The 20,882-nt window shown below is 44.4% G+C and overlaps 2 protein-coding genes across 3 annotated transcripts; both read right to left on the minus strand.

The window, feature by feature from the left end:
- Window positions 1-28: 28 nt before the first annotated feature.
- bsnd (barttin CLCNK type accessory subunit beta) lies at window positions 29-2,446 on the minus strand. Its single transcript, XM_046352940.1, has 3 exons — window positions 1,369-2,446; window positions 315-394; window positions 29-164 (listed from the first exon to the last, which is right to left on the minus strand). The coding sequence occupies exons 1-3, from the start codon at window positions 1,543-1,545 to the stop codon at window positions 56-58; spliced, it is 366 nt and encodes a 121-aa protein (XP_046208896.1). The 5' UTR covers window positions 1,546-2,446; the 3' UTR covers window positions 29-55.
- Window positions 2,447-4,174: 1,728 nt separating this feature from the next.
- si:dkeyp-51f12.3 (uncharacterized protein LOC107988041 homolog) lies at window positions 4,175-9,972 on the minus strand. 2 transcript variants are annotated; one of them, XM_046351733.1, is made up of 4 exons: window positions 9,563-9,972; window positions 9,210-9,342; window positions 8,712-8,911; window positions 4,175-4,850 (listed from the first exon to the last, which is right to left on the minus strand). In XM_046351733.1, exons 2-4 carry the CDS (start codon window positions 9,333-9,335, stop codon window positions 4,694-4,696), a joined length of 483 nt encoding a protein of 160 aa, XP_046207689.1. In that variant the 5' UTR covers window positions 9,336-9,342; window positions 9,563-9,972; the 3' UTR covers window positions 4,175-4,693. The 2 variants fall into 2 exon arrangements, with proteins under 2 accessions (XP_046207689.1, XP_046207688.1); XM_046351732.1 differs by having other exon boundaries at window positions 9,555-9,969.
- Between the last annotated feature and the right edge of the window lie 10,910 nt (window positions 9,973-20,882).

Consider the following 20,882-nt stretch of genomic DNA (forward strand, 5'->3'; position numbering starts at 1 on the left):
GAAACAGGAGTGATCACAGTAAAATATCAAATCCATAAAAGATGTTTATTTCAGGTCAAGCCAGGTGTAGTATAGGACAGCTGTGGGAAGAGTGGAGCTGGAGGACCAGAGGGACAGACAGGGCAGGGCTGACCTTGTTATCATGGAAACCAGCCAGTGTAACACTGAGAGAGAAGTGGGAGATACGTCAGTCTTGTATCTCAATGCTCCATCACATAAACATACATTCATGATCACATTACTTCCTAGTAATACTACATATTAGTATATTACTGGAGTGTATATATGTATGTATGTGTGTGTGTATACAGTACCTGATGTTTTTCTCCCCTGCAGCAGCATCCATGCTGTCCCTGGCTCCCCTCTCCTCCAGGCTCTGAGAGATCAACACCACCTGACAAACAAACACAGATTTAATGACCCTGTTTGTTTATTCCATGCACACTCATTCTGTGTTTAGTATGGCTCTGGGAGAGACCGAGTGGAGACAGACCGCACGTCCTGCTACTATACTGAACAAAAATATAAATGTAACATGCTACAATTTCAAAGATTTTACTAAGTTAGTTTAGAGAAGTAAATCAGTCAATTGAAATAAATGATTTAGGCCCTAGTATCTGGATTTCCCATGACTGGCAGGGGCGCAGCAGGCCAACCCACTGGGGATCCAGGCCCAGCCAATCAGAATGATCCCCCCCCCCACAAAAGGGCTTTATTAAAGACAGAAATACTCCTTAGCACCCCCCTCCCCCTCCTCAGATGATCCTGCAGGTGAAGAAGCTGGATGTGGAGGTCCTGGGCTGGCGTGGTTACACGTGGTCTGCGGTTGGACGGCCAAGTTGGATGTACTGCCAAATTCTCTAAAATGACGCGGCTGATGGTAGAATCATCTCTGGCAACAGCTCTATTGAACATTTCTGCAGTCAGCATGCCAATTGCACACTCCCTCAACTTGAGACGTCTGTGGCATTGTGTTGTGTGACAAAACTGCACATTTAAACCCATACTGTTTAATCAGCTTCTTGATTTGCCACACCTGTTAGGGGGATGGATTATCTAGGAAAGGAGAAAGAATCACTAAAGGGATGTAAACATGCATATGGAACATTTCTGGGGTCTTTTCTTTCAGCTCATGAACATGGGACCAACACTTTACATGTTACGTTTATAGTTTTGTTCAGTATAAATCAGTTGTCCAAACCACCATCCTGTTCAACACACACACTAAAACATCTCTTTCATACACATATGTAAGGTGGTTCGTGATTGCTTGATAGATAACCTTACCTGTGACCTGAAGACTTGTGTTGGCTGGCTCCCTGAGGTAAGTTTAAACTTGAACATACACACACACACACCTGTTCTTACCTTAGGGTAGCACTGGCAGAGGCTCCACGCGGTGCCAAGGGTGATCATGGTGATCCCCAGAGAGCAGAGTGTTGCGTAGATGTGAGGTCGCTCCTGAGTCATAACGAACAGACCGACTAACAACACACACATCCCCGCTGCGATCAGACCATACCGATACGGCTTACCCTCCACCATGCTGCTACCCTGACCAATGAAGTCTGAACCAAACCCACCTTGGTATGGAGCTTAGCTAAGGCTATGTTATGCTCTGGGTCAGATACTACTGAAGGTGAGGGAGAGAAGGAGGTTCAAGATTTGTAATTCAGCAACAGAGTTCCACTCTGCTGGTTATTACAGCCTGCAGACAGAATAAGGTGTGTGCATGTGGACGTTTTTATGTATACATGTGTGGACCAGAAGTCCCCATAAGAATAGTAAAGAAACACTCATCTGATCAACTGGGGACATTTTGTTAGTCCCCACAAGGTCAAATGCTATTTCTAGGGTTAGGTTTTTGGGTTAGGGAAAATATAATTTTGAATGGGACTGAATTGTTTGTCCCAAGAAGGTCAGTTATACAAGACTGTGTGTGTGTGTGGTTTTACTATCCTTGTGGGAATCAGAAATCCTCACAAGGATAGTAAAACAAGTACAGTTCTGACAAGTGGGGATATTTTGGCAGTTCTCATAAGGAAAAATGCTATTTGTGGTGGCCAGTGGTGGGTCACCTTGTCCTACCTCCAGTTCTACTTGAAGTAAATGCTTTCTCAAGGAGAGATGAAGGGGAGAAGGCTGTCACTCTGCTAGGAGGCCCACAACTCCTTCTCCACCATCCAATTTTTTTCTCTCTCTTCTCTCTCTCTCTATCTATCTATCTATGTTTTTCCTCATCAATCTAGACACAATACACCATAAGTGGAAAAAACAGGTTTTAGAAAAAAAATTGCACATTTATTTAAAAAAAACTGAAAAACCTTACTTACATAGGTATGAAACTCGACATTGAGCTCAGGTGCATCCTGTTTCCATTGATCATCCTTGAGCTGTTTCTACAACTTGATTGGAGTCCACCTGTGGTAAATTCAATTAATTTACATGATTTGGAAAGGCACACACCTGTCTATATAAGGTCCCACAGTTGACAGTGCATGTCAGAGCAAAAACCAAGCCATTGGGTCGAAGGAATTGTCCAGGTACCAAAACATTTCTTAAGCATTGAAGGTCCCCAAGAACACAGTGGCCTCCATCATTCTTAAATTTAAGAAGTTTGGAACGACAAAGACTCTTCCAACAGCTGGCTGCCTGGCCAAACTGAGCCATCGGGGGAGAAGGGCCTTAGTCAAGGAGGTGACCAAGAAACCGATGGTCACTCTGACAGAACTCCAGAGTTCCTCTGTGGAGATGGGAGAACCTTCCATCTCTGCAGCCCTCAACCAAACAGGGTTTTATGGTGGAGTGGTCAGACAGAAGCCACTCCTCAGTAAAAGGCACATGACAGCCCGCTTGGAATTTGCCAAAAGGCACCTAGAGGACTATCAGACCATGAGAAATAAGATTATTTGGTCTGGTGAAACCAAGCTTAAACTCTTTGGCCTGAATACCAAGCATCACCTCTGGAGGAGACCTGGCACCAGCCCTAAGGTGAAGAATGGTGGCCTCATGCTGTGGGGATGGTTTTCAGCGGCAGGGACTGGGAGACTAGTCAGGATCGAGGGAAAGATGAACGGAGTACAGAGAGATCCTTGAGGAAAACCTGCACCAGACGCTCAGGACCTCCGACTGGGGGAACGAAGGTTCACCTTCCAACCGGACAACTACCCTAAGCACACAGCCAAGACAACGCAGGAATGGCTTTGGGACAAGTATCTAAATGTCCTTGAGTGGCCCAGCCAGAGCCCGGACTTGAACCCGATCAAAAATCTCTGGAGAGACCTGAAAATAGCTGTGCAACGACACTCCCCATCCAACCTTAGAGCTTGAAAGGATCTGCAGAGAAGAATGGGAAAAACTCCCCAAATACAGGTGTGCCAAGCTTGTAGCGTAATACCCAAGAAGACTCAAGGCTGTAATCAATGCCAAAAGGTGCTTCAACAAAGTACTGAGTAAAGGGTCTGAATACTTATGTAAATGTGTTAGTTCAGTTTTTTTTATAAACATTTGGTCAAAATGTTTAAAAACCTGTTTGCCATTATGGGGTATTGTGTGTAGATTGATGAGGGGGAAAAAACTTATATATTAAAAAAATAAAATACATTTAATACATTTTAGAATAAGGCGGTAACGTACCAAAATGTAGAAAAGGTCAAGGGGTCTGAATACTTCCGAATGCACGGCATGCTATAACAATACCTTACCACTCACATCTGAGACACAAACGACTCAGAGATCTTTGGTTAATCATTTACTAAAGTTGATCATGACATCCCATTTTAAAAATGAAGAGAGAGAGAAAAAAACTGTTACAAGCATTTACTACTGTAACAACAAGGCACTTCTGGTTCAAATCATCTCTGCCCAAATTTTATTACATTGTCAAAAAAGCGAATCAGTGAAAATTATATTAATTTTAATATTGTACCTGTAAACCCACCAAAGGGGGAAAAAATAGAATCAGTGGTGCAAGACCACAGAAGCACACACACTCGCTATATCGCACTCACTCACTCACACACACACACACACACACACACACACACACACACACACACACACACACACACACACACACACACACACACACACACACACACACACACACACACACACACACACATACATACATACATACATACATACATACATACATACATACATACATACATACATACATACATACATACATACATACATACATACATACATACATACACAGACGCACACACCTTCTCAATCACACTAGGGAATGACACTTAACTCCCTCCACAGATTGGGGTTTTAAAGGCTGGCTCCATTGAGGCTGGTAGTGAAGGCTTAGTGCTGGGCTTGTCGCCTGGTGTAGCACGATGCCACTACAAAGTCAAAATATATGGCTGCCGGGCGGTCTTATACTAAAAAGTAACAGCAGCAACAACAATTTTAGGTTGTGTAAAGTTTTTTTTTCTAAATTACTTAATAGGAGTGCAGTGTATTACGCTGTAGTAGTCTTAATAGCAGCATTATAACGCACTCATTCTTCAAACAAGTATGTAAACAATGTTGGTGGGTTCAACCCCTTATAGCCTCTGCGTTCCCCTCCATTCCCAAACAACGACTCTCCCAGCACGGGGGGGCCTTTTTTAGCTCACTGTGTAATGGCAGCAAGGGAATACACCAGAGTCAAAGAATAGTAGTCCCATCCTAGCCCTCAGAGGTCAGAAGGACCTCGGCTCTTCATGACAGAGTCGTAGGAGGGGGGTGCCTCCAGGTCCCAGGGAGGAGGGGTGGGGGACAAGGGGAGGTGTAGAGAGGGGGTCACTCGCACAGAGTCCTCTGACATCTCTCTACGTATCCGGTCCAACCTCCTAGGGAGAGAGAGACGGATTATAGACATATAGTGACAAACTCCCATGTCGCTCAAATCACATTGTTTCATTGTCTCCAAGAATCCTGTCTCCTGTCCATCCTGCTCAGTGTTATTGACCGTTAATGAACAAACACATTTAGCCTCTCCAGGCCTTCACGCATACAAACCGCATACAAGCCGCTGATGCGCACCTTTGGAACATCTAAAAAATGTTTGTTTTTTAAACTATAATAAATCAATTTAATACACATCACAATAAATCTATTATTTATTTTTGTCAGGTCTACAGAAACATTATGATATGAATATAATGTATTTCAGAAGAACAGAATGAGTTAGCCAGATAACATACAGTAGGCCATGTGCCATGCCATAGGCTTGTTCATTTAGCAAGTAAGATATGCTTGTAAATTCTGTGCCATTATTTTATATTATACAATTTATAGTAAAAATATAATTGATTATAGCTGAATAAAATAAAGGATATTTTTCCCATTCTGGAGCAACTTCACATATGAAGTGGCTATATTGAGCGTAAAAGTGATCATTTGAAACAGGTCCTATACACTAGATTTAGAGATATTTGGCAAATTGAATTGTGAATGATACAAACGCACAAAAACTGAAACATCCTCTCACTGTAAACTGCGTTTATTTTCAGCAAACTTAACATGTGCAAATATTTGTATGAACATAACAAGATTCAACACAGAGATGTGACTAACAGAAATAGAATAATGTGTCCCTGAACAAAGGGGGGGGGGGTCAAAATCAAAAGTAACAGTCATGATCTGGTGGCCATTAAGTACTGCAGTGCATCTCCTCCTGATGGACTGCACCAGATTTGCAAGTTCTGATATGAGATGTTACCCCATTCTTCCACCAAGGCACCTGCAACTTCCCAGATGAGGGGGAAGGGCCCAAGCCCTCATCCTCCAATCCAACAGTTCCCAGACGTGCTCAATGGGATTGAGATTCAGGCTCTTCGCTGGCCATGGCAGAACACTGACATTCCTGTCTTGCAGGAAATCATGCACAGTACGAGCAGTATGGCTGGTGGCATTGTCATGCCACATGTGGGAGGAGGATGTCTTCCCTGTAATGTACAGCGTTGAGATTGCCTGCAATGACAACAAGCTCAGGACGATGATGCAGTGACACACCGCCCCAGACCATGACGGACCTTCCACCTCCAAATCGATCCCACTCCAGAGTACAGGCCTCGGTCTAACGTTCATTCCTTCGACGATAAACGCGAATCCGACCATCACCCCTGGTGAGACAAAACTGTGACTCGCCAGTGAAGAGCACGTTTTGCAGGTCCTGTCTGGTCCAGCGACGGTGGGTTTGTGCCCATAGGCGACGTTGTTGCCGGTGATGTCTGGTGAGGGCCTGCCTTACTACAGGCCTACAAGAACTCAGTCCAACCTCTCTCAAGCTATTGCGGACAGTCTGAGCACTGATGGAGGGATTGTGCGTTCCTGGTGTAACCTGGGCAGTTGTTGTTGCCATCCTGTACCTGTCCCGCAGGTGTGATGTTCAGATGTACCGATCCTGTGCAGGTGTTGTTACACGTGGCCTGCCACTGCAAGGATGATCAACTGTACGTCCTGTCTCTCTGTAGCGCTGTCTTAGGCATCTCACAGTACGGACATTGCAATTTATTGCCGTGGCCACATCTGCAGTCCTCATGCCTAAGGCACGTTCACGCAGATGAGCAGGGACCCTGGGCATCTTTCTTTTGGTGTTTTTCAGAGTCAGTAGAAAGGCCTCTTTATAGTGTCCTAAGTTTTCATAACTGTGACCTGAATTTCCTACCGTCTGTAAGCTGTTAGTGTCTTAACGACTGTTCCACAGGTGTGTGTTCATTAATTGTTTATGGTTCATTGGACAAGCATGGGAAACAGTGTTTAAACCCTTTACAATGAAGATCTGTGAAGTTATTTGGATTTTTACGAATCATCTTTGAAAGAAAGGGTCCTGAAAAAGGGACATTTTCTTTTTTGCTGAGTTTATAATGGCTGCATGATGCGCCTATAGGCTATGGATGATTTGAGAAAGTCACAAAAATAGCTTGTGCTCTGTTCCTTGTCTCAGGCTTGCACAGCTGTTCTCTCATCAAGTGGTCTTATTTTCAATTTAATCTTGTCTTCACTAATATGTCAAATTGGTTTAGATTTAGATTGGCCCATTATCAAATAGGCAAGAACAGGGGCAGAGGGAAAAAGACATTCACTCTGTAGGCACTGGAATAGTGAATGGAGCCCACTTTCCTGCTGGTTAGTTTTTCAATCAGGAAGGGTAAGCTACTCTGGTTAATTTAATCCTTCCATCAACCACTGTTTGAGGCGCATGCAGCCTCTCGACAGGTGATATTCTGCCCAAACTCTGTATGCCATGGGCTCTCAAACCCTGTTCCTGCAGCTACCCAGTGCTTAATTTTGGAAACCAGGTCAAATCTGTATGGGAACATTGATAGTAACATGTTTTCACAGCTAAAAATATTTAATTTAACTGTTGACAGTGCTCGGAAAGGAAAATGTCCAATACAATTTCACTATAATTGTAAGCTAACTCTGTAAACCACCCTGCACAATCAATGAACCAACCGCATCGCTTAGGCCTATACATTCTTTCCCAAACTCATGGATAGTCTAGAGCGTAGCATAAGGTAACCAGTCCATCTATCAGGTATCAAGGTAAGACCCAGATGCAGACCGTGTCAAAGTAACCATGGACCGCAGGCAGGGTCAGCTCAGGCAGAGGTTGGTATAATCCAGAGGTGGGGCAAAGGTACAGGACGGCAGGCTCAGGGGCAGGCAGAGAGGTCAGGCGGGTGGGTACAGGGTCAGGACAAGCAAGGGTCAAAAACCAGGAGGATGAGAAAAGAGAGACTGAGGAAAAGCAGGACCTGACAAAAAAAATGCTGGTAGGCTTGACAAACAAGACGAACTGGCAACAGACAAACAGAGAACACAGGTATAAATACACAGGGTATAACTGGGAAGATGGGCAACACCTGGACGGGGGTGGAGACAATCACAAAGACAGATGAAACAGATCAGGGTGACACCATCCAGTATGCATAATAATACAGTCCACACTCAAAGGCGAATAATAGAATTTGTTTGATTTTGGAGTATAGGCTCGACCAATTATGTACCAAAGACATCTTAAATCTGTTTTTTTGTTTTGTTTTTCTGCTGTGCGTAATATGCGATAGGCTAAGCATTGTGTAACATACGGCACAATTATTCTTTTAATTTGGGGGGGGGTTCAGGCTTGGGCTCATATATAGGCCTATGTGTATGCATTAGCTCTAATATACGTATGTTTTTAATTCATCCTCACCTTAGAAAGGGCTGTCCATTTCCTTGTGTTAGGCTTTGAAACCACACCCACATGGACCATGTTTTCCACTCAGTTTCAACCCGTTGTTGAACTTCTTTCTTCAAATTGATCAATCACATTGAGGTGAGTTTTAAACGCAAAAATACTGTTTTGATGATGAGTTTGATGTGATTTTTGATTGCATATGCATTGATGTCTGACTGGTTACAGGTACAATAAAGTACCAGGCCATTAGGACCTGATGGTCTTCAGTGTGTTTGGTACTACCAATGCGTGTCAAATCAAATAAAAAAATGTTATTTGGTCGCATGCTTCCTAAACAACAGGTGAAGACTAACAGTAAAATGCTTACTTACGGGGCCCTTCCCAACAATGCAGGGAGAAAAAAAAGATGAAAAATAGACAACACGAGGAGTGCATAAGAGGAGATTACCGTGACTCAAGGGTCACGTGAAATTTTACTGTGGTCATGACTCATGACTGCCGTAACAGCCCTGTGTGTGTTTACCTCTGGATGGCCAGGGCCTGGTGTGGGCTGTAGCGTGTTCCTGTGCGGGGGTGTAACAGGAAGTGTCCAGGTACGTCCAACACCTGTAGCGTTGTCATGACAATACAGAGTCCCGCGGTGGTCAGTGTCGCTCCGGTAACAGCCATCAGCACCCCCAGCCAGAGGGCTGGACCTTGCAGAGTCAGGAAACCCCCTACTACCTACATACATGCATGCATACATACATACATACATACATGCATGCATGCATGCATGCATACATACATACATACATACATACATACATACATACATACATACATACATACATACATACATACATACATACATACATACATACATACATACATACATACATACATACATACATACATACATACATACATACATACATACATACATACATACATACATACATACATACAGTAAGCCAGGACACCATCTATATACTTGTTAACAAAAAAAGACACACACAGCTAGAAATCTGCACCCTCCTACCATCATCACTGGGCCTAGAGATAGCAGCATGCCCTGGGGAGATGGCCTCCTTCTCTCCCTATGTCTGCCTGGAGTTACTCCCTGACTTGGCTCACACACACTACACTCCTCCTGCAACACCATCATACACAATCTGCAGGGGAGAGAAAGATGAATGAGCATAATGTTTATTGTTAATTTTGTATTGTTTATTTCCCATTTGTTTCTTGTCAATTTCACTTGCTTTGGCAATGTAAACATGTGCTTTCCATGCCAATAAAGCAATTTAAATTGCATTTAAATTGAGATATCAAAGAGGGTTAGAGAGTTATCAGATGATCACTTGTTGATTGAACTAGGGCATACCATTTTACCTTCTGAAGAAGCTTCCAGTTGCCCAGCCGGGGATAAAGGAAGGATAGTATTATTTAGTTTCTATACATCTCCGTTGTTTTTTTTTAAACTCATCTCTTCAACTAGTTTCTTCCTTTATGCTTTCCATGTGGCATGCGGGGGCTGTGATTGTTATCTAAACTAAATTTAAGAATCTCAAGAATCAAATGATTCTACTCGACCGAGAGTATAATTTAAAACTCATCCCGCTTGCTTTGCCAGAGGTAATCTTGATCGATCCTTTAAATCCGTTATAACGTTGCATCGCGGTCGACATTGAATGTGTGTCGAGTTGTGGGCAGGGCAGGACACTCGCCCCCGGTAGTCACACAGCCCCTGCGCGTGGTAAAAGGAAGTCGGTTTCTGAATGTTATTCGGTGACCGTAGGAGGAAAGGATCAAGACAGAGAGAGGGGGCGGGAACGGAGAGAGACAGGGTGGGGCAGTGGCGGAGAAGAGAAATATCTGGATATCGTCAGTGTTTTATCAAAAACATGTTTGGCTGTTGATTTATCCAGACGAAGCTGTGTGAGGGGGGGGGGGATATATGTCATTCCTATTGTGTGGTGTAATTCATTATCCATAGACTCGTTTTCAATGAGTTGGACAGTGTAGGTTATTATGAAGCATATCACTTTGATTCAAATTGTTTCAGTGAACAAGCAAACCTATAATCTTCAATGATTAAAATGTGATGATTGACTGGCCAGCCAGTCATCTCTATTAGCAGAATGTGTTGATCGAGAGAGCCTAACCTGGAGCCTCATTTATCAATGTAACGTTGCGTAGAAACTATTCTAAAATACTACTATCGAACGGTATTTAGGAAGTTCATACGCATATAACATTTGTGATTTATCAAACAATCCTACTAGCGTCAGACGCACACCAGAAGGGGAGAACCATTAATAAATAAAAATTGTTCTTAGCCTCAGTGGTTGTGCACGACCTTGGGTAGTTGCATTTCGGAAACGCCCCAAATTAACCATTTGGTCAAAATCACCCCTTTTAAAACTTCTTCCGAATTGGTCGTTCCCTTACAGGACGGTTGAGCTAATTTAGGCTAATGTGATTAGCATGAGGTTGTAAGTAGCATGAACATTTCCCAGGACATAAACATAACTGATATTGGCAGAAAGCTTACATTCTTGTTAATCTAACTGCACTGTCCAATTTACAGTAACTATTACAGTGAAATAATACCATGTTATTGTTTGAGGAGAGTGCACAATTTTGAACATGAAAAGTTATAAACAAATTAGGCACAGTTGGGCAGTCTTGATGCAAAATTTTGAACAGAAATGCAATGGTTCATTGGATCAGTCTGAAACTTTGTACAGACACTGCTGCCATCTAGTGTCCAAAATCTAAATTGCACATGGCTGGAATAATACATTATGGCCTTTCTCTTGCATTTCAAAGATGATTGTACAAACAAAGTGTTTTCTTTGTATTATCTTTTACCAGATCAAATTTATTATATTCTCCTACATTCCTTTCACATTTCCACAAACTTAAGTATTTCCTTTCAAATGGTATCAATAATATGCATATCCTTGCTTCAGGGCCTGAGCTACAGGCAGTTAGATTTGGGTATGTCATTTTAGGCAATTTATTTTTATAGAGGCCAATCCTTACGAGATTTGTAAAGCCCAGGGGGAATATATAACGTCGTACTATGAAATTCAACGCGCAACCAAACGAAGCAAAGAAAAAAAAATCCAAGACAGAAATAGAGGTGCTACTATCAGAGATTGAGTAAAACCAAAATGTTTTTTTGGGCTCGCTCAGTTGTGGCGATGACCAGTAAAAATAACAACATGCTAACATTGCTGTTCTGTAGAATGACCGAGCAGTGCGTTCCACCTGACCACCATATTCAGCAGCGTCCTTTTGTGCGTAACGTATGCACACATGACTGTAAGTCGCTTTGGATAAAAGTGTCTGCTAAATGGCATATATTATTATTATTATTATTATCACATTAAGCCTGTTTACATAGTTGCAATTGTTTGGGGGAAATACAGTTGAAGTCAGACGTTTACATACACTTATGTTGGAGCCATTAAAACTCATTTTTCAACCACTCCACAAATGAACAAACTATAGTTTAACCATGTCAGTTAGGATATCTACTTTGTGCATGACACAAGTCATTTTTCCAATAATTGTTTACAGACAGATTATTTCATTTATAATCCACTGTATCACAATTCCAGTGGGTTACAGGTTTACATACAACCGGGTTGGAGCGAGCGGTCGCATCCGCATTTCGGCCCCGCAGGTAGTATAACTTTTCATTACATTTCATTATAGTACAACGGTTTGATTTGTCTAATCTTATCAATTTCTTCTTAGCTAGCTACATAGCCGTCTTTGTATCAAAGATAATTGCGTAATTATCGTATTTCGTCGTCCTAAAGTAGTCTACACTGCTATCTGCCCGGCAGCTAGCCAGCTAGCTAACGTCCACCGTCTACCGAATAGCAGCACTGTAGAAACTATTACACTCAACTGAACGACTTGATTAGTGTAGTGTTAGCTAGCTACATAGTTGTCTTTGCTGTCTTCGTATCCAAGATAATTGTGTAGTTTAGAGTGTGTAGTCTTAGAGTGATTATCTTAATTTACCGAGGTTAGCTAGCCAGCTATTTGTCGTCCTTAACGTAGGAGACACTGCTAGCTAGCCAACAGCTAGCCAACGTATACCGAATAGAACTTCCCCACTCAACAACCGGGTCGCATTCCGCTTCGCTCCACAGGTAGTATCACATTTTCATTTCATTTCATTACAGTACAACGGTTTGATTTGTTTGATCGTAGCTAGCTACATAGCTAGCTACATAGCCGTCTTTGTATCAAAGATAATTGTGTAGTCTAGAGCGATTTTCTAGGTTAGCTAGCCAGCTATTGTCGTTCTTTTAACGCAACGTAACGTAATCAACACTGCTAGCTAGCCAGCCAGCCCCCGAATAGCAGCACTGTAGAAACTATTACACTCAACGGAACGACTTGATTAGTGTAGTGTCAACAACGCAGCCACTGCCAGCTAGCCTACAAAGTCAACAACGCAGCCACTGCCAGCTAGCCTACTTCAGCAGTACTGTATCATTTTAATCATTTTAGTCAATAAGATTCTTGCTACGTAAGCTTAACTTTCTGAACATTCGAGACGTGTAGTCCACTTGTCATTCCAATCTCCTTTGCATTAGCGTAGCCTCTTCTGTAGCCTGTCAACTATGTGTCTGTCTATCCCTGTTCTCTCCTCTCTGCACAGACCATACAAACGCTCCACACCGCGTGGCCGCGGCCACCCTAATCTGGTGGTCCCAGCGCGCACGACCCACGTGGAGTTCCAGGTCTCCAATAGCCTCTTTGAACTGCCGATCTGCGGCCAACAAGGCAGAGTTCATCTCAGCCTATGCCTCCCTCCAGTCCCTCGACTTCTTGGCACTGACGGAAACATGGATCACCACAGATAACACTGCTACTCCCACTGCTCTCTCTTCGTCCGCCCACGTGTTCTCGCACACCCCGAGAGCTTCTGGTCAGCGGGGTGGTGGCACCGGGATCCTCATCTCTCCCAAGTGGTCATTCTCTCTTTCTCCCCTTACCCATCTGTCTATCGCCTCCTTTGAATTCCATGCTGTCACAGTTACCAGCCCTTTCAAGCTTAACATCCTTATCATTTATCGCCCTCCAGGTTCCCTCGGAGAGTTCATCAATGAGCTTGATGCCTTGATAAGCTCCTTTCCTGAGGACGGCTCACCTCTCACAGTTCTGGGCGACTTTAACCTCCCCACGTCTACCTTTGACTCATTCCTCTCTGCCTCCTTCTTTCCACTCCTCTCCTCTTTTGACCTCACCCTCTCACCTTACCCCCTACTCACAAGGCAGGCAATACGCTCGACCTCATCTTTACTAGATGCTGTTCTTCCACTAATCTCATTGCAACTCCCCTCCAAGTCTCCGACCACCACCTTGTATCCTTTTCCCTCTCGCTCTCATCCAACACTTCCCACACTGCCCCTACTCGGATGGTATCGCGCCGTCCCAACCTTCGCTCTCTCCCCCGCTACTCTCTCCTCTTCCATCCTATCATCTCTTCCCTCTGCTCAAACCTTCTCCAACCTATCTCCTGATTCTGCCTCCTCAACCCTCCTCTCCTCCCTTTCTGCATCCTTTGACTCTCTATGTCCCCTATCCTCCAGGCCGGCTCGGTCCTCCCCTCCCGCTCCGTGGCTCGACGACTCATTGCGAGCTCACAGAACAGGGCTCCGGGCAGCCGAGCGGAAATGGAGGAAAACTCGCCTCCCTGCGGACCTGGCATCCTTTCACTCCCTCCTCTCTACATTTTCCTCCTCTGTCTCTGCTGCTAAAGCCACTTTCTACCACTCTAAATTCCAAGCATCTGCCTCTAACCCTAGGAAGCTCTTTGCCACCTTCTCCTCCCTCCTGAATCCTCCTCCTGCTCCTCCCTCTCTGCAGATGACTTCGTCAACCATTTTGAAAAGAAGGTCGACGACGTCCGATCCTCATTTGCTAAGTCAAACGACACCGCTGGTTCTGCTCACACTGCCCTACCCTGTGCTCTGACCTCTTTCTCCCCTCTCTCTCCAGATGAAATCTCGCATCTTGTGACGGCCGGCCGCCCAACAACCTGCCCGCTTGACCCTATCCCCTCCTCTCTTCTCCAGACCATTTCCGGAGACCTTCTCCCTTACCTCACCTCGCTCATCAACTCATCCCTGACCGCTGGCTACGTCCCTTCCGTCTTCAAGAGAGCGAGAGTTGCACCCCTTCTGAAAAAACCTACACTCGATCCCTCCGATGTCAACAACTACAGACCAGTATCCCTTCTTTCTTTTCTCTCCAAAACTCTTGAACGTGCCGTCCTTGGCCAGCTCTCCCGCTATCTCTCTCAGAATGACCTTCTTGATCCAAATCAGTCAGGTTTCAAGACTAGTCATTCAACTGAGACTGCTCTTCTCTGTATCACGGAGGCGCTCCGCACTGCTAAAGCTAACTCTCTCTCCTCTGCTCTCATCCTTCTAGACCTATCGGCTGCCTTCGATACTGTGAACCATCAGATCCTCCTCTCCACCCTCTCCGAGTTGGGCATCTCCGGCGCGGCCCACGCTTGGATTGCGTCCTACCTGACAGGTCGCTCCTACCAGGTGGCGTGGCGAGAATCTGTCTCCTCACCACGCGCTCTCACCACTGGTGTCCCCCAGGGCTCTGTTCTAGGCCCTCTCCTATTCTCGCTATACACCAAGTCACTTGGCTCTGTCATAACCTCACATGGTCTCTCCTATCATTGCTATGCAGACGAAACACAATTAATCTTCTCCTTTCCCCCTTCTGATGACCAGGTGGCGAATCGCATCTCTGCATGTCTGGCAGACATATCAGTGTGGATGACGGATCACCTCCTCAAGCTGAACCTCGGCAAGACGGAGCTGCTCTTCCTCCCGGGGAAGGACTGCCCGTTTCATGATCTCGCCATCACAGTTGACAACTCCATTGTGTCCTCCTCCCAGAGCGCTAAGAACCTTGGCGTGATCCTGGACAACACCCTGTCGTTCTCAACTAACATCAAGGCGGTGGCCCGTTCCTGTAGGTTCATGCTCTACAACATCCGCAGAGTACGACCCTGCCTCACACAGGAAGCGGCGCAGGTCCTAATCCAGGCACTTGTCATCTCCCGTCTGGATTACTGCAACTCGCTGTTGGCTGGGCTCCCTGCCTGTGCCATTAAACCCCTACAACTCATCCAGAACGCCGCAGCCCGTCTGGTGTTCAACCTTCCCAAGTTCTCTCACGTCACCCCGCTCCTCTGCTCTCTCCACTGGCTTCCAGTTGAAGCTTGCATCCGCTACAAGACCATGGTGCTTGCCTACAGAGCTGTGAGGGGAACGGCACCTCAGTACCTCCAGGCTCTGATCAGGCCCTACACCCAAACAAGGGCACTGCGTTCATCCACCTCTGGCCTGCTCGCCTCCCTACCACTGAGGAAGTACAGTTCCCGCTCAGCCCAGTCAAAACTGTTCGCTGCTCTGGCCCCCCAATGGTGGAACAAACTCCCTCACGACGCCAGGACAGCGGAGTCAATCACCACCTTCCGGAGACACCTGAAACCCCACCTCTTTAAGGAATACCTAGGATAGGATAAAGTAATCCTTCTCACCCCCCCCCCCACCCTAAAAGATTTAGATGCACTATTGTAAAGTTGCTGCTCCACTGGATGTCATAAGGTGAACGCACCAATTTGTAAGTCGCTCTAGATAAGAGCGTCTGCTAAATGACTTAAATGTAAATGTAAAAGTAGACTGTGCCTTTAAACAGCTTGGAAAATTCCAGAAAATGATGTCATGGCTTTAGAAGCTTCTTAGAAGCCTGATTTACATCATTTGAGTGAATTGGAGGTGGTGTACCTGTGGATGTATTTCAAGTCCCAAACTCAGTGCCTCTTTGCTTGACATCATGGGGAAATCAAAATAAATCAGCCAAGACCTCAGAAGGAAATTGTGGACCTCCAAGTCTAGTTAATCCTTGGGAGCAATTTCCAAACGCCTGAAGGTACCACGTTCATTTGTACAAACAATAGTATGCAAGTATAAACATGGGACCACGCGGCCGTCATACCGCTCAGGAAGGAGACACGTCCTGTCTCCTAGAGATGAACGTACTTTGGTGCGAAAAGTGCAAATATATCCCAGAACAACAGCAAAGGACCTTGTGAAGACGCTGGAGGAAACGGGTACAAAAGTATCTAAACTCAGCAAAAAAAGAAACGTCCCTTTTTCAGGACACTGTCTTTCAAAGATAATTCGTAAAAAGACAAATAACTTCACAGATCTTTATTGTAAAGGGTTTAAACACTGTTTCCCATGCTTGTTCAATGAACCATAAACAATTAATTAACATGCACCCGTGGAATGGTCATTAAGACACTAACAGTTTGCAGCCGGTAGCCAATTAAGGTCACAGTTATGAAAACTTAGGACACTAAAGAGGCCTTTCTAATGACTCTGAAAAATACCAAAAGAAAGATGCCCAGGGACCCTGCTCACCTGCGTGAACGTGCTTTAGGCATGCTGCAAGGAGACATGAGGACTGCAGATGTGGCCAGGGCAATACATTGCAATGTCCGTACTGTGAGACACCTAAGACAGCACTACAGAGAGACAGGATGGACAGCTGATCGTTCTCGCAGTGGCAGACCACGTGTAACAACACCTGCACAGGATCAGTACATCCGAACATCACACCTGCGGGACAGGTACAGGATGGCAACAACAACTGCCTGGGTTACACCAGGAACACACTATTTTTTTCTTTTTCCATTTTTTTTCACCTTTATTTAACCAGGTAGGCTAGTTGAGAACAAGTTCTCATTTGCAACTGCGACCTGGCCAAGATAAAGCATAGCAGTGTGAACAGACAACACAGAGTTACACATGGAGTAAACAATTAACAAGTCACTAACACAGTAGAAAAAAAGAGAGTCTATATACATTGTGTGCAAAAGGCATGAGGAGTTAGGCGAATAATTACAATTTTGCAGATTAACACTGGAGTGATAAGTGATCAGATGGTCATGTACAGGTAGAGATATTGGTGTGCAAAAAAGCAGAAAAGTAAATCAATATAAACAGTATGGGGATGAGGTAGGTAAAATTGGGTGGGATATTTACCGATAAGACTATGTACAGCTGCAGCGATCGGTTAGCTGCTCAGATAGCAGATGTTTGAAGTTGGTGAGGGAGATAAAAGTCTCCAACTTCAGTGATTTTTGCAATTCGTTCCAGTCACAGGCAGCAGAGAACTGGAACGAAAGGCGGCCAAATGAGGTGTTGGCTTTAGGGATGATCAGTGAGATACACCTGCTGGAGCACGTGCTACGGGTGGGTGTTGCCATCGTGACCAGTGAACTGAGATAAGGCGGAGCTTTACCTAGCATGGACTTGTAGATGACCTGGAGCCAGTGGGTCTGGCGACGAATATGTAGCGAGGGCCAGCCGACTAGAGCATACAGGTCGCAGTGGTGGGTGGTATAAGGTGCTTTAGTAACAAAACGGATGGCACTGTGATAAACTGCATCCAGTTTGCTGAGTAGAGTGTTGGAAGCTATTTTGTAGATGACATCGAAGGAGAGTTTACAGTGCTCAGACTGTCTAGGATCGGTAGGATAGTCAGTTTTACTAGGGTAAGTTTGGCGTAAGTTTGTACTCTGGAGTGGGATCGATTTGGAGGTGGAGGGTCTGACTTGGTCTGGGGCAGTGTGTCACAGCATCATCGGACTGAGCTTGTTGTCATTGCAGGCAATCGCAATGCTGTGCATTACAGGGAAGCCACTCTCCTCCTTTATGTGGTACCCTTCCTGCGGGCTCATCCTGACATGACCCTCCAGCATGACAATGCCTTCACGCACAGAACGAGCAGTATGGCTGATTTCCTGTGAGACAGGAATGTCAGTGTTCTGCCATGGCCAGTGAAGAGCCGGCATCTCAATCCCATTGAGCACGTCTGGGACCTGTTGGATCGGAGGGTGAGAGCTTGGGCCATTCTCCCAGAAATGTCCGGGAACTTGCAGGTGCCTTGGTGGAAGAGTGGGGTAACATCTCACAGCAAGAACTGGCAAATCTGGTGCAGTCCATGAGGAGGAATGGACTGCAGTACTTAATGCAGCTGGTGGCCACACCAGACACTGACTTTTACTTTTGATTTTGACCCCCCCTTTGTTCAGGGACACATTATTCTACTTCTGTTAGTCACGTGTCTGTGGAACTTGTTCAGTTTATGTCTCAGTTGTTGAATATTATGTTTGTACAAGTATTTACACATGTTAAGTTTGCTGAAAATAAACACAGTTGACAGTGAGAGGACATTTCTTTTTTTGCTCAGTTTATATCCACAGTAAAACGAGTCCTATATCAACATAACCTGAAAGGCCGCTCAGAAAGGAAGAAGCCACTGCTCCAAAACTGCCATAACAAAGCCGGACTATGGTTTGCAACTGCACATGCGGACAAGATCGTACTTTTTGGAGAAATTTCCTCTGGTCTGATGAAACAAAAATAGAACTGTTTGAAAGTAATGATCATCGTTATGTTTAGAGGGGGATGCTAGCAAGCTGAAGAACACCATCCCAACCGTGAAGCACAAGGGTGGCAGCATCATGCTGTGGGGGTGCTTTCCTGCAGGAGGGACTGGTGCACTTTACAAAATAGATGGCATAATGAGAAAAGACAATTCTGTGTATATATTGAAGCAACATTAGTCAGGAAGTTAAAGCTTGGTCGCAAATGGAGAATGACCCAAAGCAAACTTCCAAAGTTGTGGCAAAATGGCTTAAGGACCACAAAGTCAAGTTATTGGAGTGGCCTTCTCAAAGCCCTGACCTCCATTCTAGAGATTTTTTGGGGGCAGAACTGAAAAAGCATGTTCGAGCAAGAAGGCCTACAAACCTGACTCAGTTACACCAGCTCTGTCAGGAGGAATGGGCCAAAACTCACCCAACTTATTGTGGGAAGCTTTTGGAAGGATACCTGAAACACTTGACCCAAGTTCAACAATTTAAAGGCAATGCTACCAAATACTAATTGAGTGTATGTAAACTTCTGACCAACTGGGAATGTGATGAAAGTAATAAAATCTGAAATAAATCTCTCTCTACTAATTATGACATTTCACATTCTTAAAATAAAGTGGTGACCTAAGGCCTATCTGACCTACGGCAGTGGAATTTTTACTAGGATTAAATGTCAGGAATTGTGAAAAACTGAGTTGAAATTTATTTGGCTAAAGTGTATGTAAACTTCCGACTTCAACTGTATTTTATGTGGGTGCGTCTATTTCTCCTTTCATATTTGGGAACCCATCGTTGCAAATAAATCTCTTGACTTCGAACTGTTGTGCGATTGTGTATCGAAATTGTATGTTACTGTTAGTTTTGCTGATGATTGCATACAAAACATTGGCTCATCGCGGGGTGTGAGATGCCGATCAGCAAGCTCCCGTTGAAAAGGGCCTGTTTTGAAAGGTACCTGTTGTGGATATCACTTGGATGTACAACGGAATGGCAAATGTTTGCCTTTTTTCAAGTAGGTATTAAATCCCCACAAAAATCATATAACATTGGTTTGGGGAAACAATATTTGATGAGCCAATCTGTACTTTGCAGAAAAACTCCCACCTGTCTCTAAAAATGAGCTCTCTGGAAAATGCAGCATGTGTCAAATCATCCAAAAGCAAAATCAGCCATCTCTTATTCGATTACCCATTATCTCAGTATTTTATAGTATGTCAACAATAGTTCAGTTTCACCCACAGGCCTACCTCTAATTTAACAAATTCTACTTGATATGGATTGTTATCTTAACAAATGCACTCATGTGGTCAAATTATAGGCTATAGCAGGTCAAGATACACTATATATACAAAAGTATGTGGACACCCTTTAAAATGAGTGGATTTGGCTATTTCATTTGCTTAGCAGATGTTATTGCGGGTGTAACGAAATGCCTGTGTTTCTAGCGATAGTGAAGTAATATCTAACAATTCCACAACATATAGCCAATACACACAAATCTAAGTAAAGGAATGGAATTAAGCATATATAAATATATGGACAAGCAATGTCAAAGCGGCATAGACTAAGATACATTAGGATAGAATACAGTATATACATATGAGATGAGTAATGCAAAATATGTAAACATTATAAACGTGACTAGTGTTCAATTTATTGAAGTCGCCAGTGATTTCAAGTCTATGAATGCTGAGCACGCCACCTTGTGGGTCCCCAGTGTTGAGGATCAACGAAGTGGAGGTGTTGTTTCCTACCTTCACCACCTGGGGGCGGCCCGACAGGAATTCCAGGACCCAGTTGTGCAGGGCAGGCTTCAGACCCAGGACCTCAAGTAGAATGATGAGCTTGGAGGGTACTATGGTGTTGAATGCTGAGCTATAGTCAATGAACAGCATTCTTACATAGGTATTCCTCTTACCCAGATGGGATAGGGATGTGCGATGGTGATTGCATCGTCTGTGGATCTATTGGGGTGGTAAGGAAATTGAAGTGGGTCTAGGGTGACAGGTAAGGTAGAGGTGATATGATCCTTGACTAGGCTCTCAAAGCACTTCATGATGACTGAAGTGAGTGCTACGGGGTGGGGCGGTAGTCATTTAGTTCAGTTATCTTTGCTTTCTTGGGTACAGGAACAATGGTGGCTATCTTGAAGCATGTGGGAACAGCAGACTGGGATAAAGAAGATATTGAATATGTCCGTAAACACAA

Source organism: Oncorhynchus gorbuscha, linkage group LG06, assembly GCF_021184085.1.
Source record: "Oncorhynchus gorbuscha isolate QuinsamMale2020 ecotype Even-year linkage group LG06, OgorEven_v1.0, whole genome shotgun sequence".
Lineage (NCBI taxonomy): Eukaryota > Metazoa > Chordata > Actinopteri > Salmoniformes > Salmonidae > Oncorhynchus > Oncorhynchus gorbuscha.